Source organism: Rhipicephalus sanguineus, unplaced genomic scaffold, assembly GCF_013339695.2.
Source record: "Rhipicephalus sanguineus isolate Rsan-2018 unplaced genomic scaffold, BIME_Rsan_1.4 Seq866, whole genome shotgun sequence".
NCBI classification, from domain to species: domain Eukaryota; kingdom Metazoa; phylum Arthropoda; class Arachnida; order Ixodida; family Ixodidae; genus Rhipicephalus; species Rhipicephalus sanguineus.
Window position 1 is genome coordinate 35,693 of NW_023616164.1, and position 22,294 is coordinate 57,986.

The following is a 22,294-nucleotide window of genomic DNA, read 5'->3' on the forward strand; positions in this document are numbered from 1 at the left end:
TGGCTGCCGGGACATACCACCGTCGCCTGTTCATTCATGCCAGCTTTCATTTACTTTTGAGCTGTTAGCGAATTGTAATTTGAGCATTTCCACACACACACGCATGCACACAGGTATACGGACACAAGAGAGAAGTCAAGACACCACAAAGTGTCTGCAGGACTTCTCTCTTGTGTCTGTGTTTGCACTCCCCGTCTCTTCAACGTGCAAGGCCGCATCACTTAGTTGTGCCTTCCTTAAAGTGACTTTATCGACAACCCATTTGTCTTTCGCATGAAATTCTCGTGGCTGGCGCAGCGAAACCACCTTTCATGTTTTCTCTTTCTCATCTGCTGCTGCAGCAACACGGTTCTGTTGGCACGGTTCATCGGCGCACGTGGGTGTACATCAAGTGCGAGCACTAAGTTCAATATATCCGATATACAGTTCATTATGGAAAGCGCATTTCACGTGAATAATGTTGAGACAGCTTCGCTTGTTCGGTATAAAGCATAAGTCATTGTACGAAGTTCGTTAATTGTTATAAATGGGTTTGACTATATACTAGAACTCGTACCACCGTTACAGTTCCATACGGTTACAAATTGATCTGATTTCTTTTTTTAAGTTGCTTGGCAAGAAGAACATAAGATCTTATTACTAGGGGTGTGCGAATATTCGAAATTTCGAATATTTTTCGAATAGTGTTTGCTATTCGATTCGATTCGCACTGAAATTTTACTATTTGAACTATTCGAACTTGCCTAAGACAAATGCAGTCAACGTCCGGTTGAAAATGACCCCTTCAGATTTTCAGTATGCTTCACCTCATTACATTCTCGTATTGCGGCAAAGCTGCCTTTCAAGCTCCTTACGGTCGAACTTGGCCAAGAGACAAAGTCCGGTTGGAAGTGGTCCCTAGATTTTCAATATGCTTCACCTCATTACACCCTCGTGTTGCGGCAAAGCTGCCTTTCAAGCTCCGTTACGGACAAACTTAGGCAAGAGACAGTCAACGTGTGATTGGAAGTGGTCCCTAGATTTTCAATATGCTTCACCTCATCACACCTCCGTAATGCGTCAAAGCTGTATTTTAAGCTCCGTGACGGTCGAACTTAGGCAAGAGCACGACCTCCTCTATAAACTTACGACCTGCTCATGCCGCCGCTCCCCGTGTCGCCAGATTTGCTTTTGCTTGTTTGCTTTTTTTTAGTTCTCCAAAGTGCCGCAGCACGCCTTGGCGCCACAACTTACCCCCATCGCTGCAGCCGCCAAGCCGCTGTTCTGCTTGGGGCGCGCGTGCGTTCGCTTGACGTTGTGGCACTCGAAGGCTATCGCTTGTCACATCTATCTTTAATAGAAAAAAAAGTAGACCTGGGCAAGCAATGTAGTGCACAGGACCTATAACCAACGTGTAGCGAGAGCGACGGAGTGGATATCGAGGGATGGCTATGCGCAGCCGAGGTAAACAGCCGAGTTAGGTGGCTTGATGAAATTCAAAAATTGATAATTGAGGGATAAAACGTTATTGGCGTGTGCAAGACGGGGCAAGAGATCATTGCGAGAGGTCTTTACCCTGCAGTGGACACAGAATAGTCGGGTCATGATATTTTTCACCCCTGCATTGAGATATTTGAAAGTTGTTTGATATCTGGGAGATTTTGTCTGGTCCCAAAAGCAGTGTTTACTGGATCCTCGGGCAGTATTTTGCTTTGAGCAGGGCTGAATTTTAGTTCTGCCAGTAGTTATTGCAGATGGAATGCTGATGGACTGTAGGAAAAGCGTGGGACGTGCTAGGTAGAATGTGCATATATATATATATATATATATATATATATATATATATATATATATATATATATATATATATATATATATATATATTCCTTTATGTCCTTTGTTACTTGTACTGCTCACTTTTTTTACTAGAGGTATTGTTGATTGTACTGTTAATGTTTGTGTGCACTAATAAATTGCATTTTGCAGGTATCAACATTTTCGTTGCAGATTAGATTTTCCTGTATTGGTATCTAATGCTTCAAAAGCAATGTTTAGACTAGATTATTATTTACTACTGGTGCTGCAGTGTACCATTGATTCTGGGAATAAGACATTCGTTTGAACCATAAGCTTACTTATCTGTTTCTTGCCATTGTAAAGTGTGAATACAGCCACTTACAAATGTTTTTCAGCGTTAAACTTGTAGGAAAATTCCAATTTTTAGCACTGAGCAAGCAATTTATGCACATTTATCGCCATGGGCGTCGGGGGGTGCAAAAGGGGCACTTGCCCCCCTCAAGCCACATCAGCACTGTCTCCCACCCAACCCACACCATCGCCCCCCCCCCTCCCCCAGCCGCTATGTAACACGGTTTTGCACCCCCCAAGACAAAATCCTACTGACGCCCATGTTTATAGCGGTCATAAGGGACTTTGTCTGCTAAGCATTTTATTGTAAGGGTGAAGGCATCAGGTGAAATAAAATTTCGTTCTTCAATCTCATGCTACAGAGGCTTTTGATGTGTGTCACATCATGCATCACACGCATGATGTTTGGCGTGCGCAGGGTTCCCTGGGGGAGGGGGGGGGGGGCGAAGGCTCATCGATGTGCCCCCCCTCCCTATTAAGTCAATGTATTGGGCAGACTTTGCGTCCCCTCTTCTTAGGTGACTAGGGGGGGGGGGGCGCCTCCCTGCCCTCCCTCTGCGCACGCCTATGATGATGTGAAGGAAACAATTGGCAGCTGAAGCCTCAGGCAGCATCAGGAAAAGTACATCATTGGTGGGAAATATAATGTGGGTTAATGCTAAAAGTTCGTGGAATATAGGGAGAGTGCAAAGTGATTTAGCCAGTTAAAAAGCATGCTTTAGATTATAAAAGAAACTCGCGTTTCTATACATCGTTATTCCTATGATGGAAATAGAGCACGCAAGAGCTGTTGTCTCGTAAATGTGAATGTTCCAGCAGTAAAAGCGTGGTCGCATCGCCGGTGTGAGACGCGGCAATGCCAGCTACGCTCGAACAGAGGCCATAACTGCAATAAACTGTGTTTGATAATATTTGTTTGTGCGAGAAATTGCTGTAACAACGTTATGATATCCGCCGGTTTTGTCGCACGCTTCCATCGTTAGACGTTCGCTAGACCCAAAGCACCCAGACGATAGCACGTCTGCGCCCTTCTGTTGTCATCCGTGCACAGTATGACAACGATATACTTGAAGGGCGACGGGCAGGTCATGAAAACTTACACGGGTCATCGCATGCGTCGTTCGTACCTTATGTCGTCTTCATTTGCGTCGTATGAACTTCGGTTTCAATTCGTTACAAGATCGCACCGTCTCGCCCACGAACGAACTATTCTTGCGGCTGCTAGACAGCGGTTAAGTAAGGCGCCGCTGCACAAAATAAAGTGAGGAAATAAGGCTTACGTTCTCTGGGTTATGTGTCGCATATTGCTTTCGTTTGCCTGCACTTAGATCGGGACGCAAAAGCGCTCGCGCAGAGATTGAGATCCGGTAACGAACTTCCCGGAGCCATCCACCACGGTGCGTCTCACAGCCAGAATGTTGCTTCGAGACGTTAAATCAGTGGATTGCTCGATCCACGCGTTAGAGACTAGAAAAACAATGAGAGAAACGCGCACACACGAGTGCGCCACAACGGTCGTGCGTCGTCTGCTCTGGGGGAAAGTTGTGGCGGCACCTGGCGGTACCTCCGGTCCCTAGACGCCAATTTTAGCTCCACACGCCTCCGTAGGGATGGCGCCGGTGAGCAGGTCGTAAGTTTATAGAGGAGGTCGTGGGCAAGAGACAGTCAACGTCCGATTGGAAGTGGTCCCTAGATTTTCAATATGCTTCACCTCATCACACCCCCGTAATGCGGCAAGGCTGCCTTTCAAGCTCCGTTACGGACGAACTTAATAGGCAAGAGACAGTCAACATGTGATTGGAAGTGGTCCCTAGATTTTCAATATGCTTCACCTCATCACACACCCGTATTGCGGCAAGGCTGCCTTTCAAGCTCCGTTACGGTCGAACTTAGGCAAGAGACAGTCAACGTCTGATTGAAAGTGGTCCCAAGATTTTTAATATGCTTCACCTCATCACACCCCCGTTATGCGGCAAAGCTGCCTTTCAAGCTCCGCTACGGTCGCAAATGTATTAACTCAAGAAAACGCTGGTTCCAATATGGAGATGAAAGATGTGGCAGAGTTGGGGGCTCAATTAATGCTGTTTTGGACCTGAAATTTGGGCAGGAAGTCCGAAAAATCGGACGCCGAAGCTTTTTAGCATCCAAAATTTCAGATGTTACATATCGACGTCTACGAGGCAGATTTGGAACTCCGGACTTGAAGGGAGCGCACCCTTGTCTGCCACATCAGTTGGCCTTCCACAGAAGTTGAAAGAGAAGGAGAGGCTGAAGAAATGGCATCTCTGCCTATCACGTGTAAAGTGTTGTCGGCAACACTTTGGTTGCACCAAATCATGTACGTAAATACAATTCGGCCTCTACATTGCCTCATTCTTGATAAGAAAGACAACTATGAAATATGACCCCACCAGCGCTTCATCAACCTAGCGAAAAGAAACACTTTCATGTTGCTATCTCACAAGAACATACTTAGGGATTCTCCGCAACTTTTTCTGTAATTTCACTTCGAATTATTCGAAAAATGTTTGAGAAATATTCGAAAATTATTCGAAATTATTCGATTCGATTCGCACTCAATCTTTATTATTCGAATTCGCTTCGCACTCAAAGTTTTGCTATTCGCACAGCTCTACTTATTACGTAGCTTCGCACATAAATCTTTCTCTCTTAGAATTCCTATTTTCTTTAAAGTAAAAGCTTGCTAATTTGAGTGTTCCCAGGATGGCAACTGCTCAAAATTCACTTTCTCTGCTACAAAGCTACAAATTTGTTCTGAAGCTGCTCAAAAACAGCATAATGCCACGTGTGCTGGACAATATTTGCTGCTTCAAAGCTGTTCCAAGGGAATCATTTTTCTGCTCCCAGCCCTGCTCCAAAACGTTAGAGCCTGGTGGGTACCCTTGGGCTACTTAATTGTTTGCATAATGGAGGTCTGTAGAATAGATACTTTAATAAATAAATGAACACATTTAATGTCTATTCCTGGTATCACTGACAACTCTACCTGACACATCTGTGAAGGAAAAGTAAAGTGTATAAACGCGCACATTTGACTTGGTTTCAGTCACGTGTAACTGTGACTGATGTTGCTTAATTTCCAGCCCAAAGGCCCGAGAGGGTATTGCGGTACAACCAAATGAAGAAGGACCTCATGCTCACCATCGACTGGAATTGTCCTGACGTGGCAATGTCACAGGTCTTCTTGAAGGACCCGTCTTGTAAATTTCAGGTGAGCAGACGTGAACTCTGTGCAGCTGAAATTTGGGGTTGCTAAGGAACCACTTAAATCTGTTTGTTTAGATATATGCTAAAAGCTGTTCATGTAAATCTTTCAAGTTAGAGCGCAATGGCAAAATAAGGTTTTTTTGTATTCACTGATGCATTTAGAGGTGCCTGCTGCACTTTCATGCACCACAGAATGCAGTCAATGCAGCTGGTAATTTGCTTTCGTGCATTGTCTGTTTTCGAAACAGCTATGAGTAGGTGTGATGCCTTTCGGGCAAGTGATGCATGCAGTGAATTTTGGAAAAGGGCATGCAACAATGGGCAACACACTGAAGGGAGACATAATACACACCTGCCATGTCTCTTTTTTCCTATACTTCTTAAACGCGTGCCTTTTCCTAAATGAACGGATGCCAAATTGCCCAGCAATACTACAGTAAAATACCACTTGAATGAACGTCATTTAAACAAACTATTCAGTTGTACGAACTTTTTATAAATCCCCTGCCGAAGCACCATTGGACACAATGCTAACGCGTTTCAGATTAACAAAATTAGTGCAGAGCACATTTCACTTCTACAAACATATTTTGTGACACCATCCTATACCTCTATTGATCAGAAATTGTCTGAAGTACTGCATGGTACAGATAGTGCTGTGTGTTTTGAGGACTGTGTCACCTGTGACTCTTGCATTCGGACACGCACCACTCTTTCTACAGAATAGATTGTAATGAGCAGCCTACCTCAGAAGGAAGAAGAGGAGGAAAAGTAACCTTTGTACAGGAAGCATCAATAATTTCAGCTAAAGAAGCACTGATGTACTTGGAAAAAGTGAAGCCCTTTGCTGCTCAGCATGGTGTTGTGCCAGAGAAGGTTTATGAGAGCTTGGATGGACGCAATGACTCCGTTCATGACCACTGCAGTCTGCACAAGTGCAGTGAATGATTTCTACATTTTTCAAAAGATGCTAAATAATCAGAAATACACATTCAAGCAAACAGGATTGCAAATAAAAGGGCTCAAATTTCATTTCAACAACTGATGTTTTCTTCAGCTCCTGATAAGAAGTTGTAACATAGCCATTGAAAGATCAGCGAACTTTCACTTTAACAAACATTTTCCTGGTGTCCGTTGAAGTTCGTTCAAGTGAAGTTTCACTGCATTGCATTTTTAAAAATAAATAAATAAATAAGAAGCAACACCTAATGGGATTGAATTCGACAATATGTCGAGTTTGCATTGGGAATCTTGTTTTTGTCAGTTATATGCACATCTATGAGTTTATTTGGAACAAAATACTGCCACGTATGCTTGTTTGTTTATTTTTGTGTGCTCGGGCTTCACCCATGAAAACTGTTAGGCATGTTGCCACTGCTTGGTGCAGGCTGCGCCTGAATGCTTGGGAAACTACATTTTGACTTTTAGCTTGCCATTTAGCTTAGTGGAAGTAGCAGTTAGGTTTAAGCAGCCTAGCAGCAGGTCAGCTAATAAAGGTCAGGCCTTGTTGAGTGCGCTGAAGCTGCATCATGTCAGTACGGGTCAAGGAACTGCAAATTGCATTCGCAACATTGTGATGGCGACAGGTGGACCGAGACATCTTCGAAGAGGCCCTGATACGTCCTGGCCGCGAAGAGTTTGTGCTGATTTTTCTGGAGCGGGGCTTTCGTGTCCACAAATACCTGACGCCCCGTAGGCTCAAGCAGCTCTTCAAGAAAGTTCAGGGAGAGCAGTTCTTCCGATCCGTCTGCTGGGAGGGCGCCCTGGGACGCAGCCCCGTAAGTGACCTCTTCGCTGGTGCTTCTTGTGAGGCTGAGTGCCCTTAAAGGCCAACTCCAGCGATTTTTTGGCCATGTCAAAGTAATGGTGCTTTTATGTTACTGAGACGCTCCCGTCACGGGCCCGATAGCAGAAATACTCGGCAAATTGGAGAATAATTTTAAATAAGCAAAAAAGCGCAACACCGAAACCGAAACCCAACCGAGCATACCGTCTTTGCGTGACGTATAAGTGGGGACAAAACCGGAAATCATGCAAGGCATGACGGTCCCGCCAGCACGTAGTATGAAATCTGCGAAAGCAGCGAAGAGCAGACGCTCAGTTGAAAGGTGACTCCGTCGGAAATCTTGTGTGTGACTGACCGTGTCACGTGCACAAGCTGAGCTGTCGGAAAATGACAGCTGCGATTTTGACGCATTTGGAGGCCAACTATAATGGTCATTCCTCTTCGATGAAGTGGAACACACCTGTTTAGCTCTTTGCCTGGTTGCGCATTCCACCGCCAGATGGCACCACCTGTCCAGGCAGCTCAAGTTTGTGAGGCCGTGATCGGGTAAAATGCTATCGCTGAGAAGAGACGCAGGGTAATCGTTAGGTGCGAGTGTTTCGTGACTGCCAACGGGGAATCGTGTGCAGCCCACAACGCGACACCACTTGCCACCCATCGCACGCATTACCACAAGGAACTGAAATTCACACGCCCAGCCATCGAAGCGCTCGCCAGACACACGCGATTGTTGCCTTGTGGATAGCAGACGCTCTAGGGGCCCCTCGGTTCCGTCACTTCCGCTTTAACAGAAATGGCGTCATGCACACAATGTTGCCAATAATTCTGGGAAGCGAGGTGGGGGGAGTCGGGGCAATCAATAAAATTCATTTGCAATGAATCTGCGTATGTCTGCAGCTTGTAATTTGGCATAAATAACGGGAACGTGAAAAGGAATGTACCCAGTGAATTTTGTTGAGATCCATGGACCTCGAAAAATCATCGGAGTTGGCCTTTAATGACACTGCCTGAACTGTCTGCACGTGTCACGACTGCATAAGCAAATGTAGTAGCATCATATTAACATTGTGGCCCAAACTTTGAGATAAGCCCATTTTTGATTAACTTTTGGTTCCTTAATTATGTTTGCCTCTCACTTTAATGTTTTCCCTGAATACTTGGTTTGCCTTTTCAGAGGACTAAATATCTGTTTTTCCAATTCCATCTGATTCTTGGCCAATCTTCGATAGCACATGCGAGGCATACCAAATAAAATTGTCTGCTCATTTTACCTGTAGTATCGCTAATCTCTTAGGTCCATTAGCTTACGAACATGCACATTTTGTATAATTGCGTCAATATTTTCTTTCTCGTGAACAGTTCTCCAAGCTGGGGAAGCACTTTGTTGACACTGAGCTGAACTGGCTGATTGAGACTCTGACCGGCCTGCACAACTTTGTGGACAGCCAGGAGCTGTCCATGAATGCAGCAGGCATCTACACGTTGGACCCTGGGGCAGCCGAGCGCAAAGCTCTGGCCCTGTTGGCATTGTGGTGTGCGTTCACGCAGCGCACTGCACTGGGCAGGCGCCTGTGGCAGTGTTGTGACCAGCCCATCCACCTGGCACTGCTGGTGTCCATGACGTACGGACGGCTAGCCAACCTAGTCCACGAGGGCAACACCAAGAAGGACCTGTCGGATGCTTGCGAGTGAGTGCCAGCATTATAATTACTGTCTGGCCCTCACTGTGCATTGCTGTGCTCACCGAGCAGAGGTGTGACCACAGGAGTTCATGAGTAGCGTAATACAGGGGCGGGTATATCTATAGGAACGCTTTCCAGGAGTTCGCATCTGCTGTGAGACGTGTAGAGTGGTTTTTTTTTTAAATTTTTTGTGAATGCAAGGCACTTTGAGCATTTCTATCTACGTATCTATCAATCTATCTGTCTATCTGTCTAGCCGCCTATGTCTGGGGGCTCTGGTGATAGCATCCTTAGCTTTGTGTAGACCCAAATTGGCATGGGAATGTAAGAGGGTTTGACCAATATGACTGTCTGGTCATGACATGAAAAAGTCACAGTTTCACCGCAACAGTGAAGCAATGAATGCGATAGCAACAAATTAGAATGTCACACGAAGAACGACAAGCAGCTCGATACTTGCAATGCGCTGCTCTAGTGCAAAGGACTGACAAAAAGAACATGCACAGGACGACCATGAACTAACAACGGTCAAAGCTCGACACTTGCAGCGCACCGCTCAAACTCAAGGAAGGACACTCGAAAAGAACGCACAGGTATACACAGAACAAGCGCGAACTAACAACTGTTACGGTTGTTACTTCTTTGTGTTTGAGCAGCGCGCTCCAACCCAACGCTCTTAGACTTTTTTTCTTTAAAACTACGGCGCACAAAGTGACCCCTCCATGTCTCCTGCTGCACGCTGGCGTTCAATGCATTGTTTACTCGGCGTTCCACATCGTCAGTGGGTACAGAAATGGGCCACATTTTAGTGCATGTCCCTAGCAAAAATCACCCATAGAAAAACCAATAGCCTATCGGATTATTGAACATATTGGTCAATTGGTATCATATTGGTCTATTGGTATCATATGGGTCTATAGGTGGCATGCTGGTCTATTGGACCTCTATTTGTTCATTGGTGTATTTGTCTATTGGCACTCTATTTGCCTATATTTGTCTATTGGCATTCTATTTGCCTATTAGTACCGTTAGTACTGTATTTGTGGATTGGAAATCTATTGGCCTATTTCTCCGCTGGGAGCCCGCAATTTTGGCATATGAAATAATGGGCATTTGAGGACTGCAACATAGCAGCGCCTGTATAAAACGAACAAATTCTATTTGAAGGGAGGCATGTGCTATATTTGTCATTATTACAGGATAACTTCATCAAATCGGCGATCTTCCCTGCAACAAGCTTTCCAGCTACGCATGCTGTGCTTCCTTGTCGAATATATGCCACTGCACCGCTTCTTTAGCTGGTGCCTGAAAAAAAGAAACAAACATAAAATACTAAAATACCAGGAAGTAAGAAAGAAAATATTTAGATGCGCTACTGAAAGAAAACTGAAGCATTAGAATAAAAAAAATATGCAGATACGACACACTGTAGAATCAGCATAAGGGAAATTCCGGTGAGCTGGCTGTAGGTAACAGCTTAACATGACAGGGACGGATCTTTTGTCAAATTCGTACAGCAGATTCGATTATACTTGTATCCCAGAAGCATAACCGCAGTCACGTGTGTGGACTTCGGACACTAGTGGGAAAGGCCAAACAGCACTAGCACCAAACCGATCGCAGCGTGTGAATTTCGGGACTTCACGCAGAAATCTTCATTAAATATAGTGCCTCTCTACTGCAACCATGTGTGTCATAGAATGGGGTTCAGTCAGCATGACTAGTAATTGATGATGGGACAGCCACACAGGATTTTTATTGCCAATAAACTTCTTCCCTCTCCCATAAGTGTATTATTGAGGGTGAACGCAGGCATGATTACATATTTTAGTCCATTTAGATTATCGCGAAAACAATGCGCAAGTCGATAACGTACGTCTATGCCAGCGTCTGTATATGCGAACAGCCCACACGATGTTCAAAACTATTGTACTGTGGAGCGGAAAAACTAGAACAAGTTCTCACACTTATTCCATACCAGTTACAATGCTAGGGACGTGAGAGCTGGGCACATGCAGCGACAAAATCATTTTACATGGCTAGATCTATTGTTTCAATACATCTGCAAAGAACCGTAAGTGAACACTGATTTATCATTCTTGTCCTCCCTGTCCGGTAGGCACGCTGGCAGATGTGCGAATTAGTAGCACAGCAAGAGCAACATTTACTGACTAGCAAATATATAAAAAACAGTTCACTTACCTAACATCGGCAGGGTGTGCCCTCCGAAGCAACCACCTTTGCGAGCAGCATCCTGTCAGCACACTCGGTAACACTTACTGCTGAAGTCCGAGACGCTTTTAGCGCTGAAACGTTTAACTTCTTTGACGCTCATGAACGACCTTGCATTGTCGTCGCGATTACACACGTGCGTTTTCGTGCAACCTTCAATAGACACAAACATACAACATTTCTAAGCCTGACTTAGACCACGAACATGCCGCACCACACACTCGTGACTCAACCGAAAACACCCACTGCGGCTGTGGCTGGCTGTAGTCTGCTCGCTTGCTGGCTGGCGCTCGTGCCGTGGCCATACCACAAAAACAAGATTTTATTTTTTGCTATTGTATTGCAATATTTTGCTCTATTTCCAACCCCTCGAAAATATTCAGCTGCTGACACATTGGGAGGAAGGTTATGGAAAGCGTAGCGAACCGAAATTTCAGCTGCGAAACGAAAAAGAAAATATAAGACATACAGCGCCTTCACGCGACAGCTATTATTTATCTTCAATGAGCTCTTTTGGCAAGCCTGTATCACTTTGGTTGCTTGGCTAGGGTGGCTCGGCGTTGGTTGCTCGTGATTTTGTTATCGTTATCGTGTTTCCGCATGTTTTGAACTTCAGGTTTTTCTCGTTTTTATATGACACGCATTACGGGTGACCCCGCAGGTACAGTAACCTGCGGCAGCGAACGCGATGTTCACCGTCGTAAGAAGTGCAAGCGCTCGAGCGAGCTTGCACTTACAACCTACCACCTACTACTTACAAAGGCGACGAAAAGAAACGCGAACAGCGCTGTTCGCATTTGTTTTCTCCGCGCTCTTAGCTTGGTGACAATAAAAATACGCTAGTCTCGTGAATGTATCATGGATAACTTGTCTTATTACCAGCCAGGCTACAACTGTTTTGAAAAGTAATGCGACCAGCGGAGCTGGTAGATGCCGTACTGTTCGCGTTTGTTTCCATAGCGTGCTGTCGAGAGAGAGAGAAGGAATGTAGGAAAGGCAGGGAGGTTAAATAAGAATCGCAATAGCCCACCGGCTGAAAACAACTGTGTATACATTATGTGCACACATTCAAGCAGGAAATGACGACTTCTACCTTATATGCTGACTTTGCTTATTTTATTAGCAGCTTATTTTCCCACCCCGTTTGCACCATGCAAGGATAGCAGAGTACAAATTGCTGCCTTTACAAGAACATTGAGTACCCCAGTTAAAACATTACCTATACTGTGGCGTTCCCTTTTCAACTATGATAACTTTCTCTTTCTGCAAACCTGTCTTTTTGCGGGTTTATCCCACAAATATTGCATAACCATAACCTTGAGTACAGAATGAAATTGCACTACAGGCGTCTGTGTAATTATTTTGGTGAGATTTATGAAAAATATGGCTGCGATATTTTGGAACACTTAGGTAAAACGGCTGCCACTTTGCTCAAATACTGAACAAATCAAAAACTGCCGTTTGGCTGAATTCGCTACTGCATGACCCTGTAAGTGAATTAAATACATATGGGTGGCCTTTTAATACCATGCATAACCCTGTGACTTTGGTGGCAATTCACACCTGCTAGTTCTATAAATGACAAATAGGTGCTATTTATTGGTTCTATAGGTGACAAATAGACGTCGCCTATTAAAGCCTATTGGTGCCTACTGGTTCTATAAGTGACAAATAGCTGCCACCTATTGGTACTAACATATACCTATTGGTTCCATTGGTGACAAATAGATGTCTCCTATTGCACAAATAAAAAATTTATTGGTCCTATCGGTGACAAATAGATGTTGTCAATTGGTCTCTATTGGTGACAATAGAAATTGCAGCGATGGCGTAGTGGGTAGAACATCAGCTTCGCATGCAAGAGGTCCGTGGTTCGAATCCCGGTGCCGGACAATTGCCAACCGGATTAAAAAAAAAAAAAGAAAAATCCGCGTGATGATGGAATTGTGTAAAAGGCCTGGGGTGCAGCCTCACTGGCGACCACAGCCAGCAATGCACTCCCTCACCAGAGCAGGATTGGCCACCCTGGTGTAGTACTTGGCCACTACCTCCCACATGAATACACCAATTAACCCCCGGCCCTCAGTCCCCAGCGGCTGCGAAGCAACTGACCAAGGCGGCGGTCAGACCTGCGACGCAGCAGAGGGTGCTAAGAATCTCTGGGTCCGGACAGGCCGCCATTGGAATCTGAACTTGGCTACATATAACGCTAGAACTTTATCTAGTGAGGCGAGTCTAGCTGTACTATTCGAGGAATTAGAGGGTGTTAAATGGGATGTAATAGGGCTCAGTGAGGTTAGGAGACCACAGGAGGCTTATACAGTGCTGAAGAACGGACACGTCCTATGCTATCGTGGCTTAGCTGACAGAAGAGAACTAGGAGTGGGGTTCCTTATTCATAAAAATATAGCTGGCAATATAGAGGAATATTATAGCATTAATGAGAGGGTTTTATGTATCGTGATTAAGTTTAATAAGAGGTACAGGATGAAGGTGATACAGGCCTACGCGCCTACATCGAGCCATGATGATCAACTGGTTGAACGCTTCTACGAAGACGTAGAATCAGCAATGAGTAGGGTAAAGACACAGTATACTGTACTGATGGGCGACTTTAATGCAAAAGTAGGCAAGAAGCAGGCTGGAGATCATGCAGTTGGGGAATATGGCATCGGCTCTAGAAATGCCAGAGGGGAGTTACTAGTAGAGTTCGCAGAACGCAATAATTTACGGATCTTGAATACCTTCTACAGAAAACGGACTACTCGTAAGTGGACGTGGAGGAGTCCTAATGGCGAAACTAAAAATGAAATAGACTTCATAATGTGCGACCACCCGGGCATTATACAGGATGTGGAAGTAGTTAACAAGATCCGATGCAGTGACCATAGAATGGTAAGATCTAGAATTCAACTAGACGTGAGGAAGGAACGGCAGAAACTGATACGCAAGAAGAAGCCGATTAATGAACTAGCTCTGCGAGGGAAAGTACAAGAATTCAGAGTTTCACTTCAGAATAGGTACGCGGCTTTAACCGAGGAAACCGGCCTTAGCGTTGACGCAATGAATGATAATCTGACTAGTATCATTAAGGAGTGTGCAGTGGAAGTCGGGGGTACAGTCGTTAGACAGGACACTGGTAAGCTATCCCAAGAGACGAAAAAACCTCATTAAGAAACGTCAAGCTATGAAAGCCTCAAATGCAACAGACAAAATAGAGCTGGCGGAGCTTTCGAAGTTGATCAATAGGCGTAAAGTAGCCGACATAAGAAAGTATAATATGGAGAGAATTGAGCATGCTCTAAAGAACGGAAGAAGTCTCAAAGCTACGAAGACAAAACTGTGCATAGGCAAAAATCAGATGTATGCATTAAGAGACAAGGATGGCAAGGTCACAACCAATATGGATAGAATAGTTGAGGTAGCGGAAGAGTTCTACAGAGATCTGTACAGCAGCCGAGACAGTCAGGATGATAATGTAAGAAGCAGTAATATCCCAGAGGAATCTGACATCCCACCAGTATTAACAGGAGAAGTAAAGAAAGCCCTAAAGGGAATGCAAAGAGGCAAAGCCGCTGGTGAGGATCAGATAACATCAGACCTGCTGAAAGACGGTGGAGAGATTATGTTAGAGAAACTGGCCACCCTGTATACGAAGTGTCTCTCGACAGGGAGGATACCAGAATCTTGGAGGAATGCCAACATCATCTTGATCCATAAGAAAGGGGACGTCAAGGACCTGAAAAATTACAGGCCCATCAGCTTACTGTCCGTTGTCTACAAGGTATTCACAAAAGTAATTGCTAACAGAATTAATAGGACATTAGAGTTTAATCAACCAAGGGACCAGGCAGGATTTCGTACAGGCTTCTCAACAATAGACCATATTCATACTATCAATCAGGTGATAGAGAAATGCGCGGAATACAACCAACCCCTATACATAGCCTTCATAGATTACGAGAAGGCATTTGATTCGGTGGAGACATCAGCAGTCATGCAAGCACTGCGGAATCAGGGCATCGACGAAGCCTATATAAACATAATGGAAGACATCTACAGCGCATCCACAGCCACTATAGTCCTCCATAAAGAAAGCGACAGAATCCCAATAAAGAAGGGCGTACGGCAGGGAGACACGATCTCTCCAATGTTATTCACCGCGTGTTTACAGGAGGTTTTCAGGGCCCTAGATTGGGAAGAGTTAGGGATAAGAGTTAATGGAGAGTATCTCAGTAACCTGCGATTTGCTGATGACATTGCATTGATGAGTAACGCGGGAGACGAATTACAGCTCATGATTACTGAACTGGATACGGAAAGTAGAAGAGTAGGTCTGAAAATTAATATGCATAAAACTAAAGTAATGTGGAACAATCTTGGCAGAGAACAGCGCTTTGCGATAGGTGGCGAGACGCTGGAAGTTGTAAAGGAGTACGTCTACTTAGGACAGGTAGTAACCGCGGAGCCGAACCATGAGAGTGAAATAACTAGGAGAATAAGGATGGGATGGGGCTCATTCGGCAAGCACTATCAAATCATGAATGGTAGTCTACCACTATCTCTCAAGAGGAAGGTATATAACAGCTGCATCTTACCGGTACTTACCTACGGAGCAGAAACCTGGAGACTTACAAAGAGGGTTCAACTTAAATTGAGGACGACGCAGCAAGCGATGGAAAGGAAAATGATAGGTGTAACCTTAAGAGACAGGAAGAGAGCAGAGTGGGTCAGGGAACAAACGGGGGTTAAGGATATCATAGTTGAAATTAAGAAGAAGAAATGGATATGGGCCGGCCACGTAGCACGTCGGCAGGATAACCGGTGGTCATTAAGGGTAACTGACTGGATTCCAAGAGATGGCAAACGCGTGAGGGGGAGACAAAAAATTAGGTGGGTAGATGAGATTAAGAAGTTTGCAGGTATAACGTGGCAGCAGAAAGCACAGGACCGAGTTGATTGGCGGAACATGGGAGAGGCCTTTGCCCTGCAGTGGGCGTAGACAGGCTGATGATGATGGTGACAATAGAATTCTAATAAGACCTATAAAGCTCCAATTGAGCACTTATACAACAAATAAGATTTTTCTATAAGACCAATAGAAAATTCTATTGGCATTTTTGCTAGGGGTCTCAAGGGTAGCTTTCAAACTGAAGGAAAATGTAGGAACGTTGCCTTAAAGCACATCCTTTGGGCAATTTTGCGGGTGATACTACACGAACTGAAGCACCTCCCAGCTCTGCGTGCAGTTAGCGTTAAATGGCGTACTTAAATAGCTCGCCGTTGTTATGCTAAAGACCCGGTGGCGCGTGGCCAAGTTGTTTAAAGCAGCGCGCTGCGGACGAAGGGTCATAGGTTCGAATCCTGGTGGCGCACTTCGGAAATTTTTTTCTTCTGATTTATTTTTCTTTGTGGCTTTTATTTATATATACATACGTATACATATCCGGGACATGACGGCGACGGCAAGAACCAGCCAAGAGTGTCCATATAATTGCTATCACAATAATAACGTGAAAATCCTGTCGCATACGTCTTCAAACCCTTTCCTCCAGACACGTGCGGCACATACCCGTATACCACGGGCCACAGTAAGTGGCCATGCACCACAGGGGATTGACACTTTATATCTTCCCTGGAACGGTGAGAACAGACATTGGTAACTTAAATGCGAGAGCCTAAAGAAAAACCGACATCGGAAGCGTTGACCCAACGAATGCAAAGAATAAAAATCAGGATCCCAGCAGGAATCGAACCCAAGCATTCTGCATGGCAGTCAGGTATTCTATCACAGAGCCACGCCATGTCTTGAAACTGCTTCCGAAAAAGACCCTATGCAGGCGTAATGTTGGTGCAGCGTCAATTGGGGTTGCAGTGCTGGGTCTCTAATTTTACAACAAAGCAATAAACATTACATTTGTACTTCTATGATGCAGGTGTCATGTTGGCATAACGTCACTTGTGGTTCTAATGTTGGCTCCGCTTTCATAGAAGTCTAAAACGTTACATTTGTGTTCCTACGATTCAGCAAGCTATATTCAAGCGTTGCTCCACCCCAGAGGAATACACTAACGAAAGTTAGGTATGATAGCCCCATCATCACACCATAAAGTGCACTTCGTTTCGATAATACTGACGTCTGTGCTCTAACGTGAGTGCTGATGTTACGTCAGACCATAAAATACCCTTTAAACGCCAGTGTAGTCGGCGTGCCTGGTTAGGCCATGATGTGCACACAACTACCGTATAAACGCGTGTAAGGGCCGCACTTTTTTTTTCAAGAAATGAGGGCCAATTTTCAGGGTGCGGCCCATACACGCGACATGTTTTTTTTTTAAGTAAAAACGCACCAGTTAGCGAACGAAGAGCGTTTATTGCAGTATGCGACATTTCTTGCGACATACGTGCTCAATCGTCGTCACTCGGCGAGTCCTCAGACTTGGAGTCCGAGATGAGATGGTGTGCTGCGAAGCGCCCTCACCCCACAAGCAGTCATCTTCCGTGCCATCCAAGCTGTTAGGTATCCCGGCGACTTTAAAACTTCGGGACACAATGTCCGTCGACACCGAGCTCTACGCAGATAGGATCCACCCAAGTACAGCCGCCAAGGCTAATCCCTTCACACGCAGCATGTCCGTTGTGAGTGCAAGACCACCATTCCGCACTTCAGTCACATAGCGGAGCAAGTCTTCTTCCAAATCGGGAAACTTGCACTGCTCTCCTCGGAAAGCGCGCTTAGTGCTGTTGGTGTTTCGCAAGGCTTCTTTTTGAGCACACCAACGTCGAACACACTTCTCGTCAACGTCGAATTTTCTGCCGGCGGTACGTTTCCCATGCTCGAGAGCATACTCGATCACCTTCAACTTATAGCCAGCAGTGTAGCTATTCAGGTACTTGCCCATTTTGCCAAAACGTGAACGCCGTGTAGAAAACAAGCTAGCACGAAGGTCATCAAACAGTGCAGAAAACTACAGCAAATGGCTGGCTGAACTGCACAAACAGAACAACGCGAACGCCATGCTATATATTCTAGGCACTATAGCCATGCCAAAGTTGGTGATGCTAATGCCGATACGGATAGCGCCGATAGCGCGTTTGTATAGAGATGTGAGAAGCTAAAGATAAAATCCTGCTTTAACCTTTAGTTGGCGGGTCTATGAATACTAATAAAAAAGTTAAAATTTTTAGCCCACTTCACGAACATCTTAACACGAATAAAATCCAAAAATATATATATATACTCTGGTGACGATGATGATGGTTGCGTTTCCTTGCGCCATCTATCGACTACGCCTAGAAGCTTACGTGCGCGTTCAAAAAAACGGGGTGCGGCCCTTACACGCGTTTATACGGTAATATGCTTAGAAAAACACGTCGATCCACCTCGTAACGCTTGGCTCATAGCCAAAAAATATGCAGCATAGACAACGTCTCACTGACTGCTTCGCATGAAGCAGATTCACACAAGGCGTAGGGTCTGCCGAATTTTTTTAATGGTGGGCATTGCTCTTGTTTAAATCATGGCGGAAATGTACTCATTTTGTTTGCCATTTTAATCACAGGTGTACCTGTAGGTGTGCATATTTAAAAGCAGGACAGCTGACCAATTTTGCCATTGCCATGGCAAGAGCTATGGGAAATGGGTGGAATTCCTGTTTCATTTGGGCCTCTGGTCCATTTGAGTTTTCCTGCTCCATCCTGCTCCGCCATTTGTGCCAGAAATAAAAGCCTGCACCGAACTGTGCCACACAAGAAATTTTGCTACAAATAAGGGCACTCGGGCTAATTTCGGTTTCAGTTCATTGGCAAGCTCCTCTTCTGTCTAAAAAAAATTGGTGAAGCTTGCACTAAGCTGCGCAAGGCTTGAAACAGCGAAACTGAACGATTCTGAAGACTAATCTGGTTGCTTCTAGGTTGTTTCTAGGCCTTAGCTAGGTGATGCAGGTTGTTTCTAGGTTGCTTCTAAGTTGTTGCTATGCTTAAGTAGGTGATTCTAGGTTGTTTCTACGTTGATTCCCAGTGCAGAGAGGTTTTGGCTTAAACCGCAGACAGAGACACGGCACGGTTGTCCGAACTCCAGAGACAGAAACTTGTGCTGAAACAAAGTGTTCACACCTCTCATAGATCTACAGGCAGGTCATCGTTGGTGTAGGCCTTCCATCGCTTCGGGGCCTTCTTGCAGCCACCATTGCCTTTCCCGTTCCCTAGTGTTGGGCTAACTGTTGCCTTCTTCCTTTTGAGTGGACCAGTGGTGAGTAGCGGGATTCACCCAATTTCTGTGGCACATACCCGTTTATGATGATAGTTTTCTGGATCGACTCGCAAGGAACGATTTGCTAAACAGCTTCGCTGTTAATATGTGGGGTTTTACGTGCCAAAAGCATGACATGATAATGAGACATGCCATAGTGTGGGCTCCAAAAATTTTGACCATCTGGGGTTCTCTAACGTGCGCTAACGTTACGCAGTACACGACCCTCTAGCATTTTGCCTCTATTGAAATGCAGCCGCTGTGGCTGGGATTAACCCGTGACTTTTGGGTCAGCAACCAAGCACCTTAATCACTGTGCCACGAGGCGGACTCATCTTCTGTCTGCAAAGCTTGCTTTAGTCTGGCTACGATTTAGCTATCTATAGCTTTTTTTTTTTTTTTAATTACATGGCCGTGGTCTAGTTTAGTTGGTGGCGACTGTCGTTATGCACTGGAAACTCCAGGACTGAAAAATTGCCAAAAGTACCATTTTCCTTTTATGTCTTGTGTAGCCACAACAGAATGTGCAGTTACAAAGGCGTAAGGCTGTTTTTAATGCATCAGCTAGCTTGGAGCCAGCAGTGCAACATTGAAAGCGGCTGGAAGCGGGTAGTATGCCTTTAGCCCTTTCTCCGTGCTTGCTTGTTTTCGTTACTTGCCTTAGTTGTTGTCAAAAAGTACCGTCTCAAATTACACGATTGTAGGTCATCCTGGTTTATTTGAATTTTAAAATAACAAGCTTGAGGGTCGACTTACAATCAAAATCAATACATAAACTACCAGCAATGGCAAGAAAAATGGGGAATTAAGGATGCTACAGCGCTGTTGCAACTTCATGTTTTCTTTCTGGCTGTACACATAGCATATGGTTGTTCAGCACTTTTGTTCGGAAGGTTCATTTTCTTTTTCAACATTTACTGCACATACACCCTGGGGTTGATGTACGGCGCGCACGGCTCATGTCAGAGTGTCAGTGGTTGATGAAGCAGCTACTGTTCCAATCAGCAGTGGTACCCCTAGTGACAAACAATGGTGATTTGTTCGGTAGGGCAGGTAGTTGGCGGATTCCTTTTTTTTCTCTTCAACATGTTGCTTTCGATGGCCACCTGCCAATGTTGTGCTTAATCATCGTGCTTTAAGGTCATGGGTACTCCAGGCCCTTAACGACATTTTACGCTAAATTATTCTCTGATCATTACAGCAGCCTGTCTGCCCTACGAAGGAGCGACCATGGTTGAACTTAATACACTACGACAGTACGATACAGTATTCCATAAGTTTATTAGTATGTCTTAATAAATGCATGTCTGCCACAATGAGACGTTTGAGTTTATAGGCACACACACCATCTGTATGTCAAAGCTGAAATTTGGGCTAGTTGGTCTTGACTTAAATACATAATATAGCGGAACAAAACAAGGACAGAGAAAGATGCACACAGGTCGTCCTGTGTGCATCTTTCTGTGTCCTTGTTTTGTTCCGCTATATCATGTATTTAAATCTGCATGTCCCTAAACTCTCTCTATATATAATTCACTGCAATTTAATTTTCCCTAACCAATGCAGGGAGTTTGCGAGCATGGCGACAGGCGTGCTGGACTGCAGTTACCAGGAGGCCACGTGTCGGGCATACGACGTGCTGAGTGAGGAGAACCCAGACTGGGGACATCGCACGGCTGTGGACATTGCCGCACAGGCCAACAACCGCAAGTTCCTGGCCCACCCGTGCTGCCAGCGCTGGATCACCAATCTCTTCATGGGCCGCATCAGTGTGCGGGACCTCACTTGGGGACCCCTGGCAGTGCCCATGTGGCTCAAGGTGTGTGCCTCAAGTCTTTGCATTCACACCAGACTAATGCAACTGTCATTTGACTCGAATGTGAATTGGCACCCTGTATTGCACACCTATACTCAGACGCGTGTGAACTATATCGAGAAGCCAACGTACGGATGAACAAGCTAAATATATGGTTAAACGCTAACAAATTTCAAATTAACATCGCTCAAACAAAGTACATGCTCTTCAAACCTGGAGGAGTAACAAACGTTCCATGCATCCCAGTTTACTTCCAGGGCGATTCAGCGAATGACGGCAACACAATTCCTAGGAGTTCAATTCCAAGAAAAACTTTCTTGGTCCCCTCACATTGACACGATGAAGAAAGATTTTTTCAGAAGAATCGGCCTTTTAAATAGACTAAGGTACTACGTTCCAACAAATATCTAGCTACAAATTTACTATTCTCTAGTGCAGGGGTCTCAAACTCACCTCAGCTAGCGAGCCACAGTCATGAAATTTAGTCCCACAATGGCTGGCACTGTGTGAAAGGGGTTGAAGCGGGGGAAGGGTAGGGGGGGGGGGGTGTTGAACAAAATGTCACCTGACGCTGCTATTTGAAAGAAAGCATTTCCCATATCTCATTATGGATCATTTCTGAAGGGGATCTGGCATCAGGATTTGAGAAACATATCAATACTGATCTCTAGAATGACTGAAATGTGGACACCTGTCCTGAAATATAGAGATTTTGTTCCACGGTTTTGTTTCAACACATGGTGACCCCATGGGGTGCCTCACGAAAAAAGAATGCTTGAGACCGGTCCTGCCGCTGTCATGATCATCATTATCAGCCTGACTAAACCCACTGCAGGGCAAAGGTTCTGCCAGTCAACCCGGTCCTGTGCTAGCTGCGGCCACGTTGTACCCGCAAACATCTTAATCTCATCTGCCCACCTAACTTTCTGTCTCCACCTCTCGCGTTTGCCTTCTCTTGGAATCCATTCTGTTACTCTTAATGACCAACAGTATCTTGCCTACGCGGTACATGGCCTGCCCATGTACATTTCTTCTTCTTGATTTCGACTAAGATGTCCTTAACACCTGTTTGTTCCCTGACCCACTCTACTCTCTTCTTGTTCCTTAAAGTTACACCCGTCATTTTCCTTTCCAATGCTCCCTGCATCATCCTCAATTTAAATTGAACCCTC

The 22,294-nt window shown here is 45.0% G+C and overlaps 1 protein-coding gene across 1 annotated transcript in view; it reads left to right on the top strand.

Moving 5' to 3' along the window:
* The window catches only part of LOC119378544 (transient receptor potential cation channel subfamily M member 2), a gene marked incomplete at its 3' end in the record, with an annotated part of 45,895 nt that extends 24,757 nt beyond the window's left edge, over positions 1-21,138 (top strand). Inside the window, exons 4-7 of the mRNA XM_049411774.1 lie at positions 5,232-5,359; positions 6,942-7,133; positions 8,501-8,829; positions 20,873-21,138. Coding sequence (XP_049267731.1) covers positions 5,232-5,359; positions 6,942-7,133; positions 8,501-8,829; positions 20,873-21,138 — 915 coding nt within the window. The remainder of the gene's footprint in view (positions 1-5,231; positions 5,360-6,941; positions 7,134-8,500; positions 8,830-20,872) is intronic.
* Between the last annotated feature and the right edge of the window lie 1,156 nt (positions 21,139-22,294).